Source organism: Anabas testudineus, chromosome 3, assembly GCF_900324465.2.
Source record: "Anabas testudineus chromosome 3, fAnaTes1.2, whole genome shotgun sequence".
Classification (NCBI taxonomy): Eukaryota; Metazoa; Chordata; class Actinopteri; order Anabantiformes; family Anabantidae; genus Anabas; species Anabas testudineus.
In genome coordinates, this window is record NC_046612.1 from 27,715,299 (window position 1) to 27,736,757 (window position 21,459).

Consider the following 21,459-nt stretch of genomic DNA (forward strand, 5'->3'; position numbering starts at 1 on the left):
TTACTTGTGGTTACTAGAGTTTTCAAATGTAGAATTGGAAGCAGAGCCTTTAGCTATCAAGCTCCTCTCCTCAAAGCACCCTCTCTACATTAAAGACTAAGCTTAAAACGTTATTTTTTTTTTTTTTAAATAAAACTTATAGTTAGAGATGGCTCAGGTCACTATGAACTATCTCTTAGTTATGCTGCTAGTTTTTAGGAAAGTTTTAAGTCTAGTCTTCAATGTAGAGAGGATGTCTGCCTCCCGAACCTGAACTGGGAGCTGGTTCCACAGGAGAGGGGCTTGATAACTAAAGGCTCTGCCTCCCATTCCACATTTGGAAACTCTAGAAACCACAAGTAAACCTGCAGCCTGAGAACGTAGAGTTCTGCTTGGAAAATATGGTACCTTGAGGTCTTTAAGATGAGATGGAGCCTGCTTATTAAGAGATTATAAGTGAGGAGAAGAATTTTAAATTCAATTCTGGATTTTACAGGGAGCCAATAGAGAGAAGTTAAGGTAGGAGAAATATGATCTCTCTTGCTAAAGGAAGCTCTCACGGCACCTGGGGCCCCATGGGACATGAAGTTCTCCTGTTTGATATTTTTGGCATATTTTGTGGTAAAGATGGAGTAACGGTGTATACAGTAACTGTTGGTGCTGATGTTGGAACGGCACAGTGGTCATTACATGGTCCAAACTGAATTGTTTCAAATTCGATTGTTTTTTAATATAGTTAAGGGGTTGTAATGTGCAGCTATTGTTGTCGTCTTAATCTTCAAAAATCTTTTTTTGACTGGCTAATAAGCTGATTTTCTATTTGATGTGGTAGTGTGTTTTAACTGGGTAAATGACAACTCATGTGATCATATGATTGATAGGTGTGATAATATTTGGCAGTTCTGACTGGATAAAACAGCTGCTTTACTTTTTCTTTGTCAGGGATTCCACATATTCATTATGATGCTTTTGCTTGGTGTGGTTACCACTGCTTGGTTGCCATGCTGGCAGGGGTTGGAAATAAGGAGAACAAAGAACTCATCACAAACTAAAGAACTGTGTAGCAAAATACATTCACATATATAACATTCATCCATCCATTATCCTAACTGCTTTTCTTGTTAAGGGTCAAAGGGTGCTGGAGCTAATCCCACCTGTTATTGAGAGAGGGGCAAGGTACACCCTTCACAGGTCGCCAGTCTATCACAGAGCTGGTGATCTGAAATAGACACCAATTTACACTCAAATACATATACTACAGCTCAAAAGTTTTGGATGACTTAAAAATGTTATTTTATTGTTTTCCAAATAATGAATTTAATCCATTTTGGAATAAGGCTGAAACATAACAAAATGTGACAACAAAAAGTTAATACTGAATACTTTCTGGATGCACTGTATTTAAAGTTAGGTATGCATTTGATTAGTTCGCATAGTGACAGTGCTAAGAAAAACCTTTACTGCTTTCAAAATCGTAATAATTCTATCTAGCCATGTCTTACAAAAAACAAATCAAAAAACAAAGAGACAGACATGTAATTGCCCACTTAATCACAAAAGACATAATACTAGAAAGCACAGTCAAGAATTACTGATTTAAGTGCCTCCACATCTCACTTAGGACTGAAAAGGAAGCTTTCAGCTTGATAGAAATACTGAGTTAACTTATTTCAAGATATATATAGATATCGACTGATATGGGGAAAAAAAGTCACACAGATCCGTATTTACTTTGTAGCAGCCAGCAGGGTTTACACACACCAAGACAGTAGTGAATAAAGTAAATAAGTGCAATCACAAGGGGAGCTTTTTATGGCAGCTGACATATAAATGAAGCCTAATGCTCAGATACCACTGTGATCCTTATTTTGGTTTACTGTGTGGTTGAACCTTGCAGGCTCAGTCAGCCCCGTTGGGGCACAGAGTTCTCCAGAGCTGGTTTTCATTTATTGAAAAAAACACATGCACTGATTTACTGCAAGACACACACGTATGTGCACACGTTGAGAAATTATGGCGAGCACTGGGAGAAATCCTCTGCAGCACAATGCGGTATCTCTTTAAAGTCAGATTCACATAAATCAGTATGTGAATGCGCAACCCCTCTGCTGCCTGTGGTGTGTGTTTTTGTATTGGTCATTTCAACAATATAAAAGGACATTTAAATTAAAGCAAAAGAAAAGTGCTGTGACTGGGTTTAGGATTGGACTGGATCACTAATTGTTGAATTAGTGTTGAATATATGAGCGTTGAAGATTGAACTGAACATTAGTCAGCGCTTGGGCTTAGTAACATATGGTCAGTGAGCACAGATGTTCTGTTAATAAGTTTATTGCCCTATAGTCTGACCCACAGTTTGGCTGTGTGTTTTATGGGCCCTATGATGACAGAGGGTGGAGTTCACATGGAGGTTGGGCAAAGAGAGGAGAGAAGGAGGCAAACTGAGCGTCAGAATAACAGTAAGACAGGAAAAGGAAACTTGGGAAGTAAGAAATCATTTTTTTCTTGTTTTTGATTGATCTCATGCTTGGATAACAGCAGAGGCAACCAAGGTAAGAACGCCAGTGAAAGTAGCTTTGGATGACTGAGACTTTAGTTTTTACTTTGAGTTTAGTTAAGAATGTTTCTTGTTTTGCATGTGTTTTTGCTAACATTGTTAGTGGTTGTCTGTATCACAGACGAAAGAGCTTTGATTGGCTGCATCTCTCCTAGATGAACTGGGACTCCATCCATCAGCTTAACAATCAACTGATCCAAAGTAAATGGTAGCTTGATTACTTAGCCTTAGACATCAGTCACCGTGCTGGCTAGAGATGGGAGACAACAGGGAGACCAATGCAGGGAACAAATTAAAGTGATGTATTTCATACTTAGCAAGTAGATCATTAATGATACTGTCCTGATACTACTCCTTTCCCATGTTGGACTTACAATAAACTGTTTAATGACTGAAACTTAATAGGCCTAAAGAGACCCAGTTCTAATATAGTGGAAATAAATAAAACAGCTTTCAACTTTTCATTTGAGCATGGGCATTACTGACCCAACACATACTTTTCACTGTTATACTAGGCTAGTGAAAAGAGGGAGTTTCATTGCAAGTTGATACAGGCTCATCACTAATGACATGCATGACTCCTAAATAAATGTATATGAATTTTTACTAGTGCTGTCATCTTTACACACAATTATGCAAACTCGCTTTTACCTTACCTTTCCTGGCTGAGGGGCTGACTGTAAATCAGACACGTGTGTTTGTGTATGTGAAATGGCAAATCTGTTGTGCTACTTGTGATTGTGTCTTAGACCTCCATGATATTATTTGCAATGTTTAGGTAGCTGTAATAAAGTATTTAAGATGGTTAGATTGTGCAGGCTCTTCATTGAAGGTTGTGTTGTAACAGCAGAGATAGACTAAGTGATCTAACCTCCTGTGGACTGACAGGATATACTAATCACGGCTACCTGTGTCACCACTGACTGGATAATCTTAAAAATGAATGACTCTTCAACAGCCTGTTGCCCTTTCTGTTTGTTTTTCATGTCCTGCACCCAGGTGACTAGCACCACCTAATCATAACCTTGACTTGCAAGGGGTTGTCTGCAAGGTTGTTTGTTTTTCATGTCCTGCACCCAGGTGACTAGCACCACCTAATCATAACCTTGACTTGCAAGGGGTTGCAAAGCCAGGATTAATTCTCCTGGCTTTCTGAATAGCTAAATAAGTGTGTAAGCTACAGTGATATACAGAATTTAAAATGAAAGTAAGAAGTAGAACTCACGTAATCGGCTCAGAAAAAAAACACTGTCAGTGAACACAGTTCATTACTACCATATTGTCTTTTAAAAGCTTTGAAAAGCTTCAGCATGTGGTTGGTGTGGCTATGGTATGTTTAGGGTTTATTTTCAAAACAGTTCCCATGCTCTCATACCAATTTTACCAAAGCTTGACATTTCCACAGAAAGGAAAGGCAGCATGATGCAGGGTGTGATGTGAGGTGGGAGTTGGGGGTGAGATGGTTGTTTACATTAAAACAATAGTCATGTTGAAATTGTCAAAGCTCCTTCCTAATTTTTAATTAGCTGAATAGCATCATAAATCAAAGCTGCTTTTAAATGAACTGTACATAAAGTGGGTATTTTTTGTATTTTTAGAAATGTTTAATTTTTGGTTGGCCATCCATGACACCACTGTCTTCGACTTGATAGTGCCGAAGGCAAATGCATCCGTTTTTCATTTTTCTCTTTTGATTGCTGTAGTGAACTCTGTCTTCCCATGCCTCCCCCATCCTCTAGTCACTTCTCTTTCTTCTCCATACTTTAACACAGATTTAGGGTTTTTCTTGAACAAGCTGTTGTTCTAGTTTTGCGTCTGTGAGTGTATGTGACTGCAGCTGCTTTCCTTTCCTGTTTGACTGAAGTGGGGGATGAGAATTTGAACAGGGGGAGTTGGATCCACCCCAGCGTGGGATTTTGGCTTTTCAAATGCAGTGTATTGGGGAGAGAGATTAAAAATACTGAGTGGCTTTTCTGCCTTGTTGGTCTTTGTTTCCCATCTGGCTCAGATAAAAATATTTGATTCATCTGTTGCCAGCGTCCTATAGCCCTGACCTACAATGTTGAGTGCTGCAAGTTAATATTCTACTATGCAAGATATAGATCAGGGTTATTCAACTAAAATTTAAAGAGGTCCGGTTACACACACTTTTTGGAAGCAAAGGTCCAGAAGATTATGATGTCTGACTATTTACTGTGATATATTATTAAGTGGCCTGCGTGTAATCAATACTTGACTGTCAAATCAAATTAATTCAGTACAATTCAAAAACCTTTTGACAAATTTATTGTTATGTAACATCGAACTGAGCATGTGGCTCAAGACCCTGGTGGACTGGTCATACTGGGCTCTGAGACTAGCAACTTTCTGTTATCGCACTTCAGATTTCAGTGGGTATGTGTGTTCAAAACCTTTGTGTTTTGTCTCATAATGCTGTTTGACATTGGCACTTTTAATAAAAGCCACAGTTTTCTGAACATATCAGACACACAGGACAGAAAGGAGTCTGTCCATTCTGGATTAAAAACTCTGTTTTCACTGTGCACTTTTATCTTTTTGGACATTTTTATATTTATCTCTTCCTTTTTTAGTCTCACCTGTCCCTTTATCAACTTTATCCTCTCTGTCGGCTGTCTCTCTCCTCTCTGTCGTCTGTATCTCTCCTCTCTGTCGTCTGTATCTCTCCTCTCTGTCGGCTGTCTCTCTACTCTCTGTTGGCTGTCTCTCTCCTCTCTGTTGGCTGTATCTCTCTCCTCTCTGTCGTCTGTATCTTTCTCCTCTCTCGTCTGTATTTCTCCTCTCTGTTGTCTGTATCTCTCCTCTCTCTTGTCTGTATCTCTCTCCTCTCTGTTTCTCTGTTATCACCATCTTTCTTTATTAATTCCTTTCCAACCTCAAACTTTCTCTCATCTACTGTTGAGTCGCTAATTTTCCCGCCTGTGATCCACAGAATCGATTGGCTAGGTGAAGTCACGTGGGATGGCTTAACTTGCATTCAATTGGCCAATGCGTTCTCGCGTCCACTAAATAACTACCACAAAGATAGCTGCGCCGTTTAAAATTAAGGTGTCCCGCTAGATTTGGAATCGAAACATTCGGTTTGGTCTGTAGCTCCGGGTCCGTATGGGACAGTTTCTGGGTCCGGATCCGGACTGCGGTCCACCTGTTAGTGACCGCTGATATAGATATACCGTTTATAGCATCTAAGAAAATATGAGCCCGTATTCATGTGTGGGTCCATGTAGCCGCTCTCCTGTGCAAAGCTACCATTAGCTGTTACCTGAAAAGTGATCATGCCTTTCTACAGCAGCATTGCACAACGGAGCTGCTTTCAGACATGCGCTGGAACCCTGAACATATCGAGACATTACCCTGATACAATGTCTGGGTAATGTTGCAATGTGATTTCTGGTGGGGCATTTCCACTTTTCACACACTCTACATAGGTATAGCCGTCTCTCGCTGACATCTAACTGAGTTTCTGCCCATGTGACAACGTGCCTGACCCAGGATGTCCCTCGCTGTTTACTGTCTTTTTTGGAACGCTTTTTTGTACATGTTATAACAGAGCACAATTACTTTCGATGTCTGAGGACAATGCTGATTTTGATATGTGGGAATTTCAAACCTATCATGACACATGAGCAGAGATTCTTTTTGTAATATAAATATAGAACACAGACATGGTTGGTGATTTTCTTGTGCGTGTTTGTGTGTGTGTGCGCGTGTGCGTCAGACCACATACCACTAAGTCCCATCAGCTAATGTAAAACCTACTTCATTTCCTCTCTTTTCTGATTCCCCGCTAGTTGTTCCCACATTTTCAGAGAAGCTTTGGACCTTCCTTTGCATCTTCTAGAGGGGAGAGACGAGGAGGCAGCAGGGGGAGGGGAACAGGAAGGAGTAAAGCTTTTCTTGGCCCAGAGAGTTTGAGGCCAACTTCACCACAGCCAGAGATGTTTTTTTTTTTTTCTCTAGGATTGCTCAACCAAAACTTGCTTCTAACAGTGGAGATAAGATCAAAGTTTCCCCACAGATCCCTGAGGGCAAATTCACTGAAATGTGTTTTGTTAGGCTACACCAAAGAAAAAAATGTTACAACACTAGAGAAATAAGTGAAATGGGAATAAAAAGTGTTGAAATATGATGTATACTATTTGAATTTTTAATTTGTATTTTATTTGAAAAGCATTGTGGCTCAATTATATGTTTTTTTTAATAGCTGTCAATCAACAATGGGACAGACAAACTAAATTAGATATTAGGTTGACGGATATTGCCGTAATTTATTTTTGGTTTAGGCTTCTTATGGCACTTATTGACAATAACAAATAGAAATAGAAAATCACCAAATCTCTGTCCAAAGTCAAACGATAAAATAATATGAGGAACTAGTTACTCTATAACCCACAAAAAGTTTAAGTTCTCTCAAGCAACTGAAATCCTAAATGGCACCCAGTATTTTATCCTGAGTCACATAACTGGTTGACCCATCTTTGGCAGCAATAACCTCAACCAAACGTTTCCTGTAGTTGCAGATCAGACCTACACAACAATCTGGAGTACCGCATTTTCCGCACTATAAGGCGCACCTAAAAGCCTTCAATTTTCTCAAAAGCCAACATTGCGCCTTATGATCCGGTGTGCCTTATATATGGATCAATATTGAGTCAGTCACGCAGTAGAACACGGGAAAAGACGTTTAACATTAATGAATCAATGGTGCGGAAGTGGAGGCAGCAACAAGATGGCTAAGTAAAGAAGACTAAACAGAGTTTCCGAGGGAACAAAGCGAGATGGCTACAGTTGGAGGACAAACTCTTATCTTTTCTTTATGTAACTGAAAGAAACTAAATTAACAAATAATACACATCGTTACTCATTTGGTATGTTACACTCGCACACGCTAGCTTGACTTGAATGAAGCTAATTACAATAACAGGCACACGTAATTTATCACATGTAACAACTAACATACTTCTAATGACAATAAACATGTTAATACTTACAAAGACAAATGCTTTCCACGGCACAAACATATATAGCACACTCAGCATATACATGAACCAGTTCCTTTTACTGTGGAAACTAGCTTAATTTACCAACGGAGAAAATACGTCAAAGCTGTACTATTGAACAGAGAGTGAAAAAAGCGCTCACTCTGCAACTAATTATCTTAACAAAGATCAACTAAAATACACAACTCTCACTCTGATAAATTTTTAAGAACAATACTATAATACTTTTTAGCTGCCTTTGTCACAACTTATTGTTATTCATTTATCACTTGAACTGAAAGGCATGATGATCTATTAATAAAGTTTGACCAACCTCTCTGTGTGAGGATCCGCCGACTACCTTTCAGGCTGACCTCTTATTTTGAAGGTCCCGTTTCCGGGCGGAATGGTGTTCATGCAGCAGCTTGAAATTCGTTAAACCGATTGATGCGCTGTTGTGCACCGGACAAACTTATGACAAACTAGTGTGGAGGACTTAAAGTACTCGATGGCTGAGGATTCTGCTACATGGATTATTGCTTTGGAGTATGGACTGTGATACTTTTTCCCGGTTTGTGTTTTGTTGAATGCCGGTGTTTTTCGTTGGATTATCGGTTGGATTATTTTGGATTTCCTATTGGAGCTACGGGTTTGGATTATCTATGTTTCAAGGACTTTGATTTCACCAGGTATTAATATTGACTCCTTTTGTGTTTTTCTAAAGAAAAGACTGCTCAGCTGATGCTTGCGCTTTAGTTTTGTTTGTGTGCCGCAATAAACGCACTGAACAGAGTAGATTACTTCGGCCTTATTATTGGTCCTACTAACTCCTGACACGCTGACTGTTTTGTTAATATAAATATAAATTTTGTTATATATGAAAAAAGTTTTAAAATAGGCCATTCATTAAAGGTGCGCCTTATAATGCGGTGCGCCTTATAGTGCGGAAAATACAGTAATTTTGGACCAATCCTCTTCACAAAACTGTTTCAGTGTAGCAATATTCTTGCGATGTCTGGTGTGAATGGCTCTCTTAAGGTCATGCCACAGCATTTCAATTGGGTTGGGGTCAGGACTCTGACTGGGCCACTCCAGTAGGCGTATTTTGTTCTGTTGAAGCTATTCTTTTGTTAAATTACTTGTATGCTTTGGATCGTTGTCCTGTTGCATCACCCATCCTCTGCGGAGCTTCAGTTGGGGACAGACGGTCTTACGTTTTCCTGCAAAATGTCTTTTTTTCATCAATGACAATAATCTGTTCAGGCCCTGAGGCAGCAAAGCAGCCCCAAACCATGATGCTCCCTCTGCAATGTTTTAAAGTGGGGATGAGGTTTTGATGTTGGTGTGCTGTGCCTTTTTTTTCTCCACAGTGTTGTGTGTTTTTTCCAAACAACTAAATTTTTGTTTAATCAGAATATTTTGCCAGTAGTGCTGTGGAACATCCAGGTGCTCTTTTGCAAACTTCAAACGTACTGCAATAAGTTTTTTTTGAACAGCAATGGCTTCCTCGATGGTGTCTTCCCATGTACCCATTATTGTTTGATGTTTTCCTTATTGTAGACGTGTCAACAAAAATGTTAGCATGTGCCAGAGATTTCTGTAAGTCTTTAGCTGACACTCTAGGATGCTTCTTTACCTCATTCAGCATTCTGCGCTGTGCTCTTGCAGTCATCTATACAGGACGACCACGCCTAGGGAGAGTAGCAACAGTGCTGCAACATTAAACCCAAGACTGGTGTGTGTTTTTAAAGGGCAGGACCGCAACACATCCAATATCATCACACTGATTGGACTCAAGGTTGGCTCACTCCTGGCTCCAATTTGCTCTTGGAGAAGTCATTAGGCTAGGGGTTCACATACTTTTCCCACCCTGCACTGTGAATGTTTACATTTTATGTTCAATAAAAACATGAAAACATATAATGTTTGTGTACTATTATTTTCAGCAGACTGTGTTTTTCTATTGTTGTGAGTTAGATGAAGATCAGAGCACATTTTAGGACAAATTAATGCAGAAAACCATGAAATTCCAAAGGGTTCACAAAGTTTTTCTTGCCACTGTAAGTACACTTCTTAAGTGTTAGTGTTAGTTAAAATATTAATTTAGTGAATGTATTCATCTCTAAACAATCCACTGATCAATAATCTTGCTTAAACGTTGCTCTGTTCTCTTTAAGTTTGTTTCATCTTAATAAAATACTTAGACATATGTGACACAAAAAGGCTATTTATTATTTTGGCTGTTAAAAAAATCTGCTTGGCTATTTTTTATTTTTACATTTAGTTTTTAATTAATTAATTAATTAATTAATTTGTTTATATATTTTTTCCCATTTACCAACCAAACTCATTTCAGCGCCTATATGTCACTATTTGTGTTTCTTAAATATTCATTCTTGTCTATGTTTTGGTTTTTCTCATGTTGATTTAGTTTTTTTTTTTTTAATTCATTCTATTTGGACAGCAGAGCGAGGGCGTTCCTCCCCATAGGCAGTGTGTCATTGATTTCTGTGTTCTACAGTCTGCTTACATGTCTTTATGTTACTGTCTGTCTCCAGGCTAATCAGCGACTGACGAAGATGATGCTCTCTTGAATCTCCCTGCTCACGACCCCCTACCCCTTCATCACTGCACTGCATCCTCATTCACAACACCACCTTCAACATGAACCATACTCCGAGCCCCCACCTGTCTGAAGGTGGTAAGTCAGCTGGAGGTGGTTTGCTGTGCAGCCTGGGTCTGGGGTCCGACAGGGGAATCCGTTCCCCAGATAGCCTCACCCACACCCCAAGCCCCACAGGAGGAACTCCAAGCTCCAGCCCCCCGCTGTTGCTATCGCCCGGCCTTGGAGTCCTTGGGCTGGGATCTTTGGGGGCCATGGGTGAAGGAGCTGGGGGTGACTGGGAGAGCAGGGAGGAGCTGAGGCTCAGGGAGCTGGAGGAGGCTCGGGCCAGAGCAGCCCAGATGGAGAAGACCATGAGGTGGTGGTCAGACTGTACTGCCAACTGGAGAGAGAAGTGGAGCAAGGTGAGCTGCTGTTACTGAATCCAGCAGAGAAAATACTGAACATGAATTACTATAGAGTAATTCATGTACTGCGTCATTCTGTCAACAATACTCACTTTTATTGTACGTTTTAGTCAGTTCAGGTTCAATAAAGTTTATCTTTTTTTTGATTGCATTAAAATGGGCTACATTTGTAATCCAATAATAAATTATAATAACTCTGAACCTGCTATATAATGACATCAGTGAACAGAGTCTTGTTAACTGATGTTGTATGATTCAGGACTTTTTCATATTTAACTAAAACTAGCAAATGTCATATTTGGAGTGGCAGTAGCTCAGGGGGTAGAGCAGTCGCCTATGAACCCCAGGGTGAGTGGTTCGATTCCCGGTTCCTCCTGGCTACTTGCTGAGGTGTCCTTGGACAAGACACCGAAACCCCGTAGTGTACCGCTGACATACCGTCTCGCAGCTGTCCACCCACAATTTACTCAAGGGGATCAATAAAGAATTTATTATTATTATTATTATTATTTTTCTTCTCAAAACAAATTCTAGCTCACAACCAACAGTGTGTGCGTGTGTGTGTTAATGCTTAGTTTTGTTGTGGAATATAATTTAAAATGTCCATCAACCTATACACAATAACCCATAATTACAAAGTGAAAACATGTTTCTTAGAAATGTTGGCAAACTTAATTTCTGTAATCTCCTTTCGAAAAGATTTAGACCCTTAATTCGGTTTTCAATATCCTATGTGTGTCTGCGTGCATGTACATGCATGTGGAAGCTGCTTTTGACAGTACAGCTTCAAGTCTGGGTCTTGGTGAGCTTCTCACACTTCTATTTAGGCTGTTCATCCAGTTCTTGTTGACAGGTCTTCTCAAACTTCTTCAGGTTGGAAAGGAAGTGTCTGTGAACTGGCTACTTCAGGTCTCCCCACAAGTGTCTTTGGTTGGGGTCTATTGTTGTCCAGTAGAGCTCTAATACTACTGCTTTGGGTGACATCATACTTTATTACTATGAAAACATTTATTTTGACTCAGTCCCACACACACTGTTCTGCTGCCCTACATACTGATAAGGGCACCAAAAGTGGACTAGTTCTCCTTGGAAAGTCCCTAACAAATATGCTGTTAAATTAACTTTGTTTTAAAATTATAGCATCTAGCTGCTGGTGAAATGTATGGAGGCTTTAACAAAACTATATATTTTTTGACTTGTTTCACTGAAATTGGTGGGTTTGCTCTGATTAGTTTACCTTGTTTCAATTAGTGCTTTCTATGTCTCATAGGTGCGTGCTGAGCGTAACCGAGCACGTGACGAGGTTCGTCAGCTGAGACAGAGGCTGGACACCCTCACCAAAGAGTTGACCAGTGTTCGGCGGGAGAGGCAGGAGCTCGCCTCAGAGAATGAGACACTTCGGCAGGAGGCACTGCTTCTGCGAGGTGACCACGCAGCTCCTCCTCCATCTGCCACTTCTCCATCTTCCTCCACAGCACACCATCGTGGCGCTTCCTCCTCCTCCTCTCCATCTATCCCTCCCTCCTCGCCTGTTTCCTCCTCCTCCTCCTCTCAGGTCCACACTGACTGTAAGCTGGAGGAAGGACTGCCAGGATCTCCAGAACCAGAACCAGTTAGAGACGTAGACTTGGACAGGCAAAAGATGGGCGAACAAAAGGTGAGTCTGCAGTGTACAAAATTAAATCAGTCAGCCTGCAACAACAGAGGTTAATGGTGGGATCACAGCAGGAAAAAAAACAGCAACAGTGATATAAAAAGCTAGTCTGTACATGAATCCTACAAGTCTGTAGATGAAAGTTGTAGATCAAAGCTGCTGCTGAGGTAATTTTATACTGCACCACTGATCAAACATTGGGATTGCATCTCACAGAGCAGTAATGTCTGGCAAAGTGCATTCATGTACCTCTCATGACTTCAACATTTTAAACAAACTAACAGTGTCACTATGAGCACATTAGCATTTTACTCAAAAAACCACTGTACCTAAAACGCAGGCTCTGAGAGATTCCAGCATGGCTAGCATGACTTTATGTGAAACAATGCAGCACACTAAACTGCAACATCAATCAGACATTAATCAAATAATCAATTTTATGATCAACTGAACAATGTGAATGTGAACAAGGGGAATGTGGAAGTTATTTATGTGGGTTCATGCAATGTCAAATGTGAGAAATTGACACCGGGCATAGGAGACTCAGATCAGCTGGCCTTGTGGACAAAGAAGCCAAGAATAAACCTAGTAAGGTTGGGAAATTGGAACAAAACATGTCAGTGGACCAAGACTCACAAATAGTGGGCGTAGAAGACTGGAGCCAAGTCTTGTAGACTGATAAGTCAAATTTTTGGGTGCTTGGATCCGAGCAAATGGGTACTGCTGATCCCTCTAGACAGTGTCTGACTGGGGATAGTATAATTTTGCAGCAAGACAGTAAGAATTACCTAAAGAAGAATGTAGCCGCTGGAATACTCTGTTTTCAGCTAAATCAGCACAGCAGATCTTTGGGAGATGCTACAGAAAGCTTTGGAGATAGTCACCTGAAAATCTACAAAACTAATCCATGGAATACCACAGACTTATCAGGAAGATTTATTGCCGCAAAGGGATGTTTTTTCATGAGAGTGAAGTGTAACATGCAAATTTGATTTGACTAATATTCTGTGCTCAGAGAATATATACGTATGTATGTGTTTCCAAACGGAAGATTTTACAGTGGGTTGTGTTGAGGGATGTTGACTTGCTGTATGTGTCACACCAGTTAGTCTTTGAAAGCAGTTTTTCCGACTGCTTGGTGCACATTCAGGTCAACCTGATGTAGATATGAAATGGAGACGCTATTTTCCTGATGTCAGTGAGCTCATGTCCACTTCTGCTGCATGCACCTTGTGAAGTGAGCCTCACAGAATGAAGGCCAGCCTGGCTGCTAAGATGATAAAATCTGACACCGTTAGATCATTCACTGAGTGTGTGTTGGGGGTAGGTGTCCTATTTAAGAGGCCCACTCCCCTCTACACACACATGGTGCTTTCATATCCCTGAGGGTTCAGTGATAGCACCGTACTTCTTCTGTCAGACTCTTCTGTGCAGACCATCCTAAAAGTGAAGCAAATCTGGTTCTTTAATTGGATAAACCTAACATACTGCTCTTATATGTTCATACTGACAATTTGATATAATTATTATATACAGTACAAAAAAATACTCTTAATGTTGTATTTTTTGTAGAAACAGCAAACCAAATGTCCGTTGTCCCTCACCACAAATCTGCTGCCACATGCATCCACCTCCTGCATGCTAATAGTGCTTCTGTGATGCTCTGAAATTCACCACAATATCAAGGAAATATTACATTTAGTTTTGTTGCTTTTCTTCAGGCATTATGCAAAAGAAGTAACACTGTGTCTAGAAGCAGCCAGTTGCTGTGTTCATGCCATGCGGGATGGATTGGTCGATTTAAGTATTAGTGTGTATTAGCCTTCACTAGCTGGCTGTGTAAAGGCTTAAATATTTTATTTGTTGGAAGTAAAACTGCATGCATTAAATGTAGGTTTAATTACCTTTTAAGACAGACGTGATGTAAAATAGTAGACCTGATAACTGAACATTTGAAAATACACAACACAAATATTTAGCAGTTCTAAATATGTTGACTCATTGTCTTCTGATACAAGGCAGAGAGTAAAACAATAAGTTGTGCAGGCAGCTGTTCACTGCATGTGCCTTTTGACACTGACTAACTGCCTAAAGGGTTGTATCTGTCAAAGGGAGATTTATTATTTTAAATTTTATGATTTGGTTGCATTGTTGAATGTGAACAGACTTATCAATGCACCAACCATGCTCCTGAACACAGGACCTGCACTTACACAGTAGTAGAGGTCTCTAGACAGTGGAAGATGTGGCTGGAATGTATCCAAATTTTGTCCTAGAAAGGTTTGGAGCATGCAACAACAACTGACTCTACATCTACATAATGTCAGTTTTTGTCCTTAACTGTTAAGTCCTCTCAGCAGCTGTTAGGGACGCGTGTCTCTGGTCGAGTGTAATCCATTTGGGATCACATTTATTTTTAAGTTTTTCAGCTGCTGGCAAGGACTTGATTAGGACTGGGGACAGCATTTTGTTTTTTCAAAAACCCACTTTTATAGACTTTCAGCCTCTGAGTACTCACAGCAACACAGAACATACATGAGTAATATTCTTGCTTGGCTTATGTCTCAGTCTGCATTCAGGTTGTGCTACCATCTGTACTACAACTGATTCTAGATTCGATTTGAGATTCAAAGGACTATTAATCCTGGAGGGAAATTGCTGATTGGTAGGCTGAGAGGAAGCAGACATTGCTCAGGGTAGTTGGACCACCTACTATGGGTGGATCCCAATTCCCTTAATTGCATCCACGTTTCTCTCACTTGCGTTTTTTTACTTGCAACTTAGTCCCTCTTACTACATACATACATGGAGGGATGCAAGGAAATGGTACAAGGAGAAAGGAACTGAGGAGGCAGGGATTTTGGAGACATGAAATGTCCTCTACTCTTGCTCAGCTGCTATAAATTATTTGTTAGTTAGACTTTGAAGTTCCTGTGGTCACCTTTGTTGGAGTTTCTGTTTGTCCTAAAACACACTGTCCACATAATAATTAGAACAAACTGTTACCGCCATCTGCACATCTGCTTTTCCCCCCTATGATTATAAACCTGTGCTCATTTAATAAAATCAACTTCTGTATTTTACTGTCCTCAGTGTGTCATTAATTTAGACTTTAGTACTCAGACGCATTGTGAGCTCATGTTTTTTAATGATTAACATGTTTATTTGTTGCTTGCATAACGGTTATTGATGTTATTTACTTACCTGGCAGGGGAGATACCATGATCATGAAGGTGGTTCACCCAGGGCGAGGCTCAGCCATTGCACTCCGGCTGTGCTGACCCGTGCGAATTCCCCAAATGTGGGAATCTCGACTGCATAATTTGTGGTAGTGGGGGACTGTGTTCGCGCTCTCCCCTGATTTTTTTTTCGGCGGCCTGGTGGCTCAGTGGGTAGATCATCTGCTTTGAATGCAGAAGGTCCGGGGTTCAAACCCCGTCACAGACACCAGGTGTGTCCTTGAGCGAGACACTCCACGCTAGCTCCCCGGGCGCTGTATGTAGCTGCCCACTGCTCCCCCAGGGGATGGGTTAAATGCAGAGGACAAATTTCATCTGTAACATGTAAAAATGTGACAAATGACAATAAAGGCTTCTTCTTATTATTATTATTATTACTCATTAGGATCATTACTATGTGCTGGATTGTCTCTCGGGCATCTTTGCACAGCTTGCACCAAAGGTCTTGTCTGGTGTGGTAGACCCCAGCATCTATTGATCTTCAACTTAAAGCTTGTTCCTGCGTTGCCATGATTAGTGCCTCTGTGCTGGCCTTCAATTCAGCTTTATCTACCCACTGGTAGATTTTTCAATATCAGCTACTTCCTCTATCTGCCGTTGGTGCATGCCATGCAGGGGGTTCTCCTTCCGTGATAGTTCTTCATCTTGCTCCTCTTCGGGTTTCTGCTGCCTGAGGTATTCACTAAGCATATTATCGTCCGCCCATCTTCCTGATGTGCTCATTGATCTTCGAAGTGGTAGGTCACGTAAACTGATGCAAAGAGGTCGCCAACTTTCTGAAGAGTCAATCGCTACAGACCTCCAAACTTCATGTGGCCTTCAGATTAGCTCAAGAACAGCGAGCAGAGAGCTTCATGGAATTGGGTTTCCTTGGCCGAGTAGCTGCATCCAAGCCATACATCACCAAGTGCAATGCAAAGTGTCGGATGCAGTGGTGTAAAGCACGCTGCCACTGGACTCTAGAGCAGCGGTGACACTGCTGGAGTGACGAATGGTGCTTCTCCATATTGAAATCTGATGGACAAGTCTGGGTTTGACAGTTGCCATGAGAACGATACTTGTCTGACTGCATTGTGCCAAGTGTAAAGTTTGGTGGAAGGGGTATTATAGTGTGGGGTTGTTTTTCAGGAGCTGGGCTTGGCCCCTTAGTTCCAGTGAAAGGAATTCTGAATGCTTCAGCATACCAAGACATTTTGGACAATTCCATGCTCCTAACTTTGTGGGAACAGATTGGAGCAGGCCCCTTCCTCTTCCAACATGACTGTGCACTAGTGTACAAAGCAATGTCCATAAAGACATAGATGACAGTCTGGTGTGGATGAGTGTGGCCTGCACAGAGTCCTGACCTCAAGCCGACAGAACACCTTTGGGAGGAATTAGAGCGGAGACTGAGAGCCAGGCCTTCTCGTCCAACATCAGTGTGTGACCTCACAAATGCGCTTCTGAAGGAAGGTCAAACATTCCCATAAACACACTCCTGAACCTTGTGGACAGCCTTCTCAGAAGTGTTGAAGCTGTTATAGCTGCAAAGGGTGGACCAACATCATATTAAACCCTATGGATTGGGAATGGGACGTCACTTAAGTTCATATGCGAGTCAGGGTAGGTGAGAGAGTCTAAACATGGGTATAGATATAGTCTAGGGGGGTTGTCGCTGACTCACCACAAGGGAAAGGGAGGCACACTGAAGCTCTGCCTCACCAAGCCATCTTATGGAGACATGCACACACATCTTCTTCTTCCTTCTCCAAAGTGGGATGACAAGTCGTCTTTGGTGCTTTATCCGTTGGTCACGTAACACATACATAGAACTAACGAACGCATCCACACCGGGTGTTATGCCGAATTTCATCAGGGGGAAAAAATGCAGATCTCGGCAACTCAGAGTTGCCAAATATTGCACCCCCCTCCCTTATTAATTGTAGCCAAACACACAAAATGCAATTTGTCATTTGTCCATCTTTTAGATTATTTTAGGCGGAAAGTGAAAATTCATTTACACAAAAGTGTGAGGCGCTCAAATCATACCGAAGTTTGCAAATCTTATTATTAGCAGATATTTTATTAGATTAAACTTGACTTGACAAAGTATGACACACTGATAACATTCATACATTCAACAAACCACAATGAAAAACTTCATTAACCACAACACTACTAATCTGCTATAACATTTTTAATAGTGCAAAGATCTGTAGTCTACTTTGTCACACTTTTGCGTATGTGAATTTTCATTGTCAGCTTAAAATAATCTAAAAGATGGACAAATTTGGTTAGCATTTGGTTAGGCTATAACATGTGTTTCAGTTAATAAGGGAAGGGGGTGCAATATTTGGCAACTCAGAGTTGCCCAGATCTGCATCCCCCTCCCTGATTAGAGTGGGGGATGCAGATGTCAGCAGGCATGCAAAACTTGGCATTCTTTCCTCCTTTGTCCAGTAGACATATAATTGCAAATGCACATGTTTCACTTCTGCTGTTTCTATGGGCGGGCCATTCACCATTCAGAAGTGGGAAATGTGCAACAGTTCTCCAGTGCAGTGTTATGACAATGTTTCATTTGGCATGGAAGCCCCACCTACTTTCATTCAACAGCTGGCGTGGACGTAATGGACCAAATGGTGCGTGACTACAGTGTGCGCAAAGGAACACGACGCTGGCCAGTCTCCGTGTTCTATAACCTGATAGACATGGCAGCGCTTAGGAAAAAAGGCAATGAAGGAGCAAGAGCTTCGAAATCAACCCACCACACCTAGCCCTGGAAAAAGAGCCGTGTGCCAGGAAGCATTGCTGCACTACGAACCGCACGACCAAGCGATGTGCTGGTTGCTATAGGTACACAACAGTGTATGAATCAGAATTCATTTTCATGAATAAATCTGTTGCATAAAGGAAAAAAACAACGTGTGTGTGCATGTCTCCATAAGATGGCTTGGTGAGGCAGAGCTTCAGCATGCCTCCATTCCCCTTGTGGTGAGTAACCCCCCCACCCCGCACCCCATCTGCCCCCCCTCCGATATGTGCCACTAACGACCATCTTTACATAATAAAAGCAGCTGTCCACAGGGGGCCAGCTACAGCGAGCTGGTCATTTGACGACACTGCCGGGCTCCTAGGTATGACCAGAAAAGTCATTAGTCCTAGTGTTAAGTAGTAAAAGTGAAGTTTTGGCTTTCTTAAGAGAATATCAACATGTACACCATTATTAGGCAACTATTAGTGTGCAGAATTATTATGCAACTAAATGGAAAAACAAAAATGTTCCCATCTTTATTTTCACCTGTTAAAGTGAGAATAATAAATAAACTCAAAATTTACAAATAAACATTTCTGAAATTTCAAAAACAAAACCTCAGTGACCAATATAGCCACCCTTCTTTTCGATAGAAGTCACAAGCCTTCCATTCACAGAGTCGGTCAGTTTCTTGATCTGGTCAGAATCAACTTTTTGTGCAGCCGCAACCACAGCCTCCCAGACACTGTTCAGAGAGGTGTACCATTTACCTTTACTGTAAATTTCCTGCTTAAGAAGGGCCCAAAATTTCTCAATAGGGTTTAAGTCGGGTGAAGAAGGGGGCCATGTCATTAGTTTTACATCTTTAAGGCCTTTACTGGCCAGCCACGCAGTGGAGTACTTTGATGTATGTGATGGAGTTGTCTTGCATATAAATCAAAGTCTTCTTGAAAGATGCAGACTTTTTCCTGTACCACTGCTTGAAGAGAGTATCTTCTTTAAATTGGCAGTAGGTCTAAGAGTTGATTTTGAGTCCATTTTCAACCTGAAAAAGTCCAACTAGCTCATCTGCCCATACCAGTACCCCACCTCCACCTTGCTGGCGTCTGACTCAAAGTGGAGCTCTGTGTCCATTACTGATCCAACCACGGACCTATCCATCTGGTCCATCAAGAGTCACTCTCATCTCATCAGTCCACAAAATCTGTCCTCAGATAATTCTTGGCCCATTCTTGACATTTGTACTTATTTGTCTTGTTCAGAAGTATTAGGGTTTCAGCCTTTCTCACCTTGGCCATGTCTCTTGAGAACTGAACACCTTATACTTCTTGACACTCCAGGTAGGTTGCAGTTGTGGAATATGGCAGCACTTGAGGATAATGGGTTCCTGGTAGCTTCATGATTCTTCTCAAATCTTTGGCAGTTAATTTGTCTCTTTTCTTCTGGACACGTTTCTTGTGACCCTGTTGACTATTTGCTACAAAACGTTTGATGGTTCTGTAATCACGCCCCAATATCTTAGATATTTCATGAGTGCTGCATTCCTGTGAAAGACTTTTTACAATTTTTGACTTTTCAGAGTCAGTTAAATTTCTTTTTGCCCATTTTTCCTGAGGGGAAGAATCTGCCTAATAATTATGCACACCTTGATATAGGGTGTCGATCTCCACACCCTCCTTGTCACACAAATACACACCTGATATGCATTAAATCCAATAAGCGTTCAAGTTTATACAGCTTGGAGTTGGAAATTATAGATAAAATAATGATAATGTCAAAATAATCACTTGCCTCATAATTGTGCACACAGTGGGAGTATATCTACACACACACACACACACATACACACACACACACACATATACACACATACATACACACACACATACATACATACATACATACATACATACATACATACATACATACACATACATGTATGTGTGTGTGTGTGTATATGTGTGTGTGTGTGTGTGTGTGTGTGTGTATGCATAGTTCCCATAGAACACACACGTAGAACCACTGCTGCAACCTAAATATTTAAAACCGGTGAGCTGCTGTCTTAATAAATAAGACACTGGTTACACTCTGATTGTGGCCGCAAACTCATGGGACACAGTGCACTTTTGTGCAAAGCCATGTTCTTCGTAATGTGGTCCTCAGACTTGTTCCATAAGAACAGAGAGGTGAGTCAACAGCAGGAGTAGTCACACAAACAGTCCCATCTGATAACACTTCTTTGACCTCCTGTGCTCTTGAGTTTCTCTGGATCTGAGTGGGCTTCCAGAGTGTTTACAGCAGTGGTGGGTCCCTATGTTTCTTGGCAGTCCTATACTACCTCACCACATAAACACATGAACTGTAACCTCATAATGAGGTGTCTGTGTATAGAGATCACTGTCATTGCCTGTCAGACCTGGCCTTCAGCTTGCTCAGACAGGGTTTCTGTGGTAGCACATAGCATTCACACACTAGCATGCACACTCATAGAAATGCACAATTAAGGTGTAGCGTTCCACAATTACGTGCTTGTCAGTGATGGCAGTAGAGGTGGGCTGACTGTTGTTCACACACGACGCAGCCTCATTTCCTGCCTGCCTCCATTGTTCTGGTTCTCACACACACTGATTGCCTCCACATGTTGTACAGTTTATTGTGTGATATTGTCAACATCCATAACACACTAGGTCCCTCTATTGGTGATTACTTGCCATGGCAGCAGCAACATTATAGCGCAATAGAAATTACAAAGGATGCAAAGTTTTAAAAAAGGGTGTCACATAATTCATCAGTCAGTTGTGTGTTTTGTTCTTCTTCTTCTATGTTCTGAGGAATCACACAACAGTGAGTCATGAGTTGAGCAAGGCCCTAGTTATAGTGTTATCAGTTCAGGTCCAAGTTCACTTGGGTCTGCATATACTGTCACTGGTCTCTGGTAAAATGCATCTGCCGGTTTGGCTTGAGAAGATTTATTGTCAGAGCAGGAAGTAGAAAGACTTCGTAGGAATTAGATTCTCAAACATTGTTTTTTTTTTTTTCCATTCATGGCTGCTTGGTATAAAATCATTTTGCCGATTGCATTGATTTCCAAGTCTTGTATTACCTACAGTTTTTTCAGATAGGATTAAACATAGACTGCCTGTTCAAAAAAAAGTCAACACTTGGATTTAACTAATCAAATAGGTAAGTTATGATTTAAAGTTATTTAACCCTATCTGATGCAGTGAGCAGCTTCCCATTTCTCAAACAACGATGTATATGTATATATG

General features: G+C 41.0%; 1 protein-coding gene and 1 non-coding gene across 2 annotated transcripts in view; both read left to right on the top strand.

Annotated features, from left to right (window-relative positions):
- The window catches only part of ccdc102a (coiled-coil domain containing 102A), a 60,802-nt gene that overhangs the window by 16,230 nt on the left and 23,113 nt on the right, over positions 1 to 21,459 (top strand). Inside the window, exons 2-3 of the mRNA XM_026378576.1 lie at positions 10,092 to 10,560; positions 11,834 to 12,220. Of these exons, the coding sequence (XP_026234361.1) occupies positions 10,198 to 10,560; positions 11,834 to 12,220 (750 nt within the window). The 5' untranslated portion in view covers positions 10,092 to 10,197. The remainder of the gene's footprint in view (positions 1 to 10,091; positions 10,561 to 11,833; positions 12,221 to 21,459) is intronic.
- LOC113147656 lies at positions 15,414 to 15,577 on the top strand. The gene has a single exon (XR_003297376.1). It is a non-coding gene; the product is annotated as a U1 spliceosomal RNA (small nuclear RNA).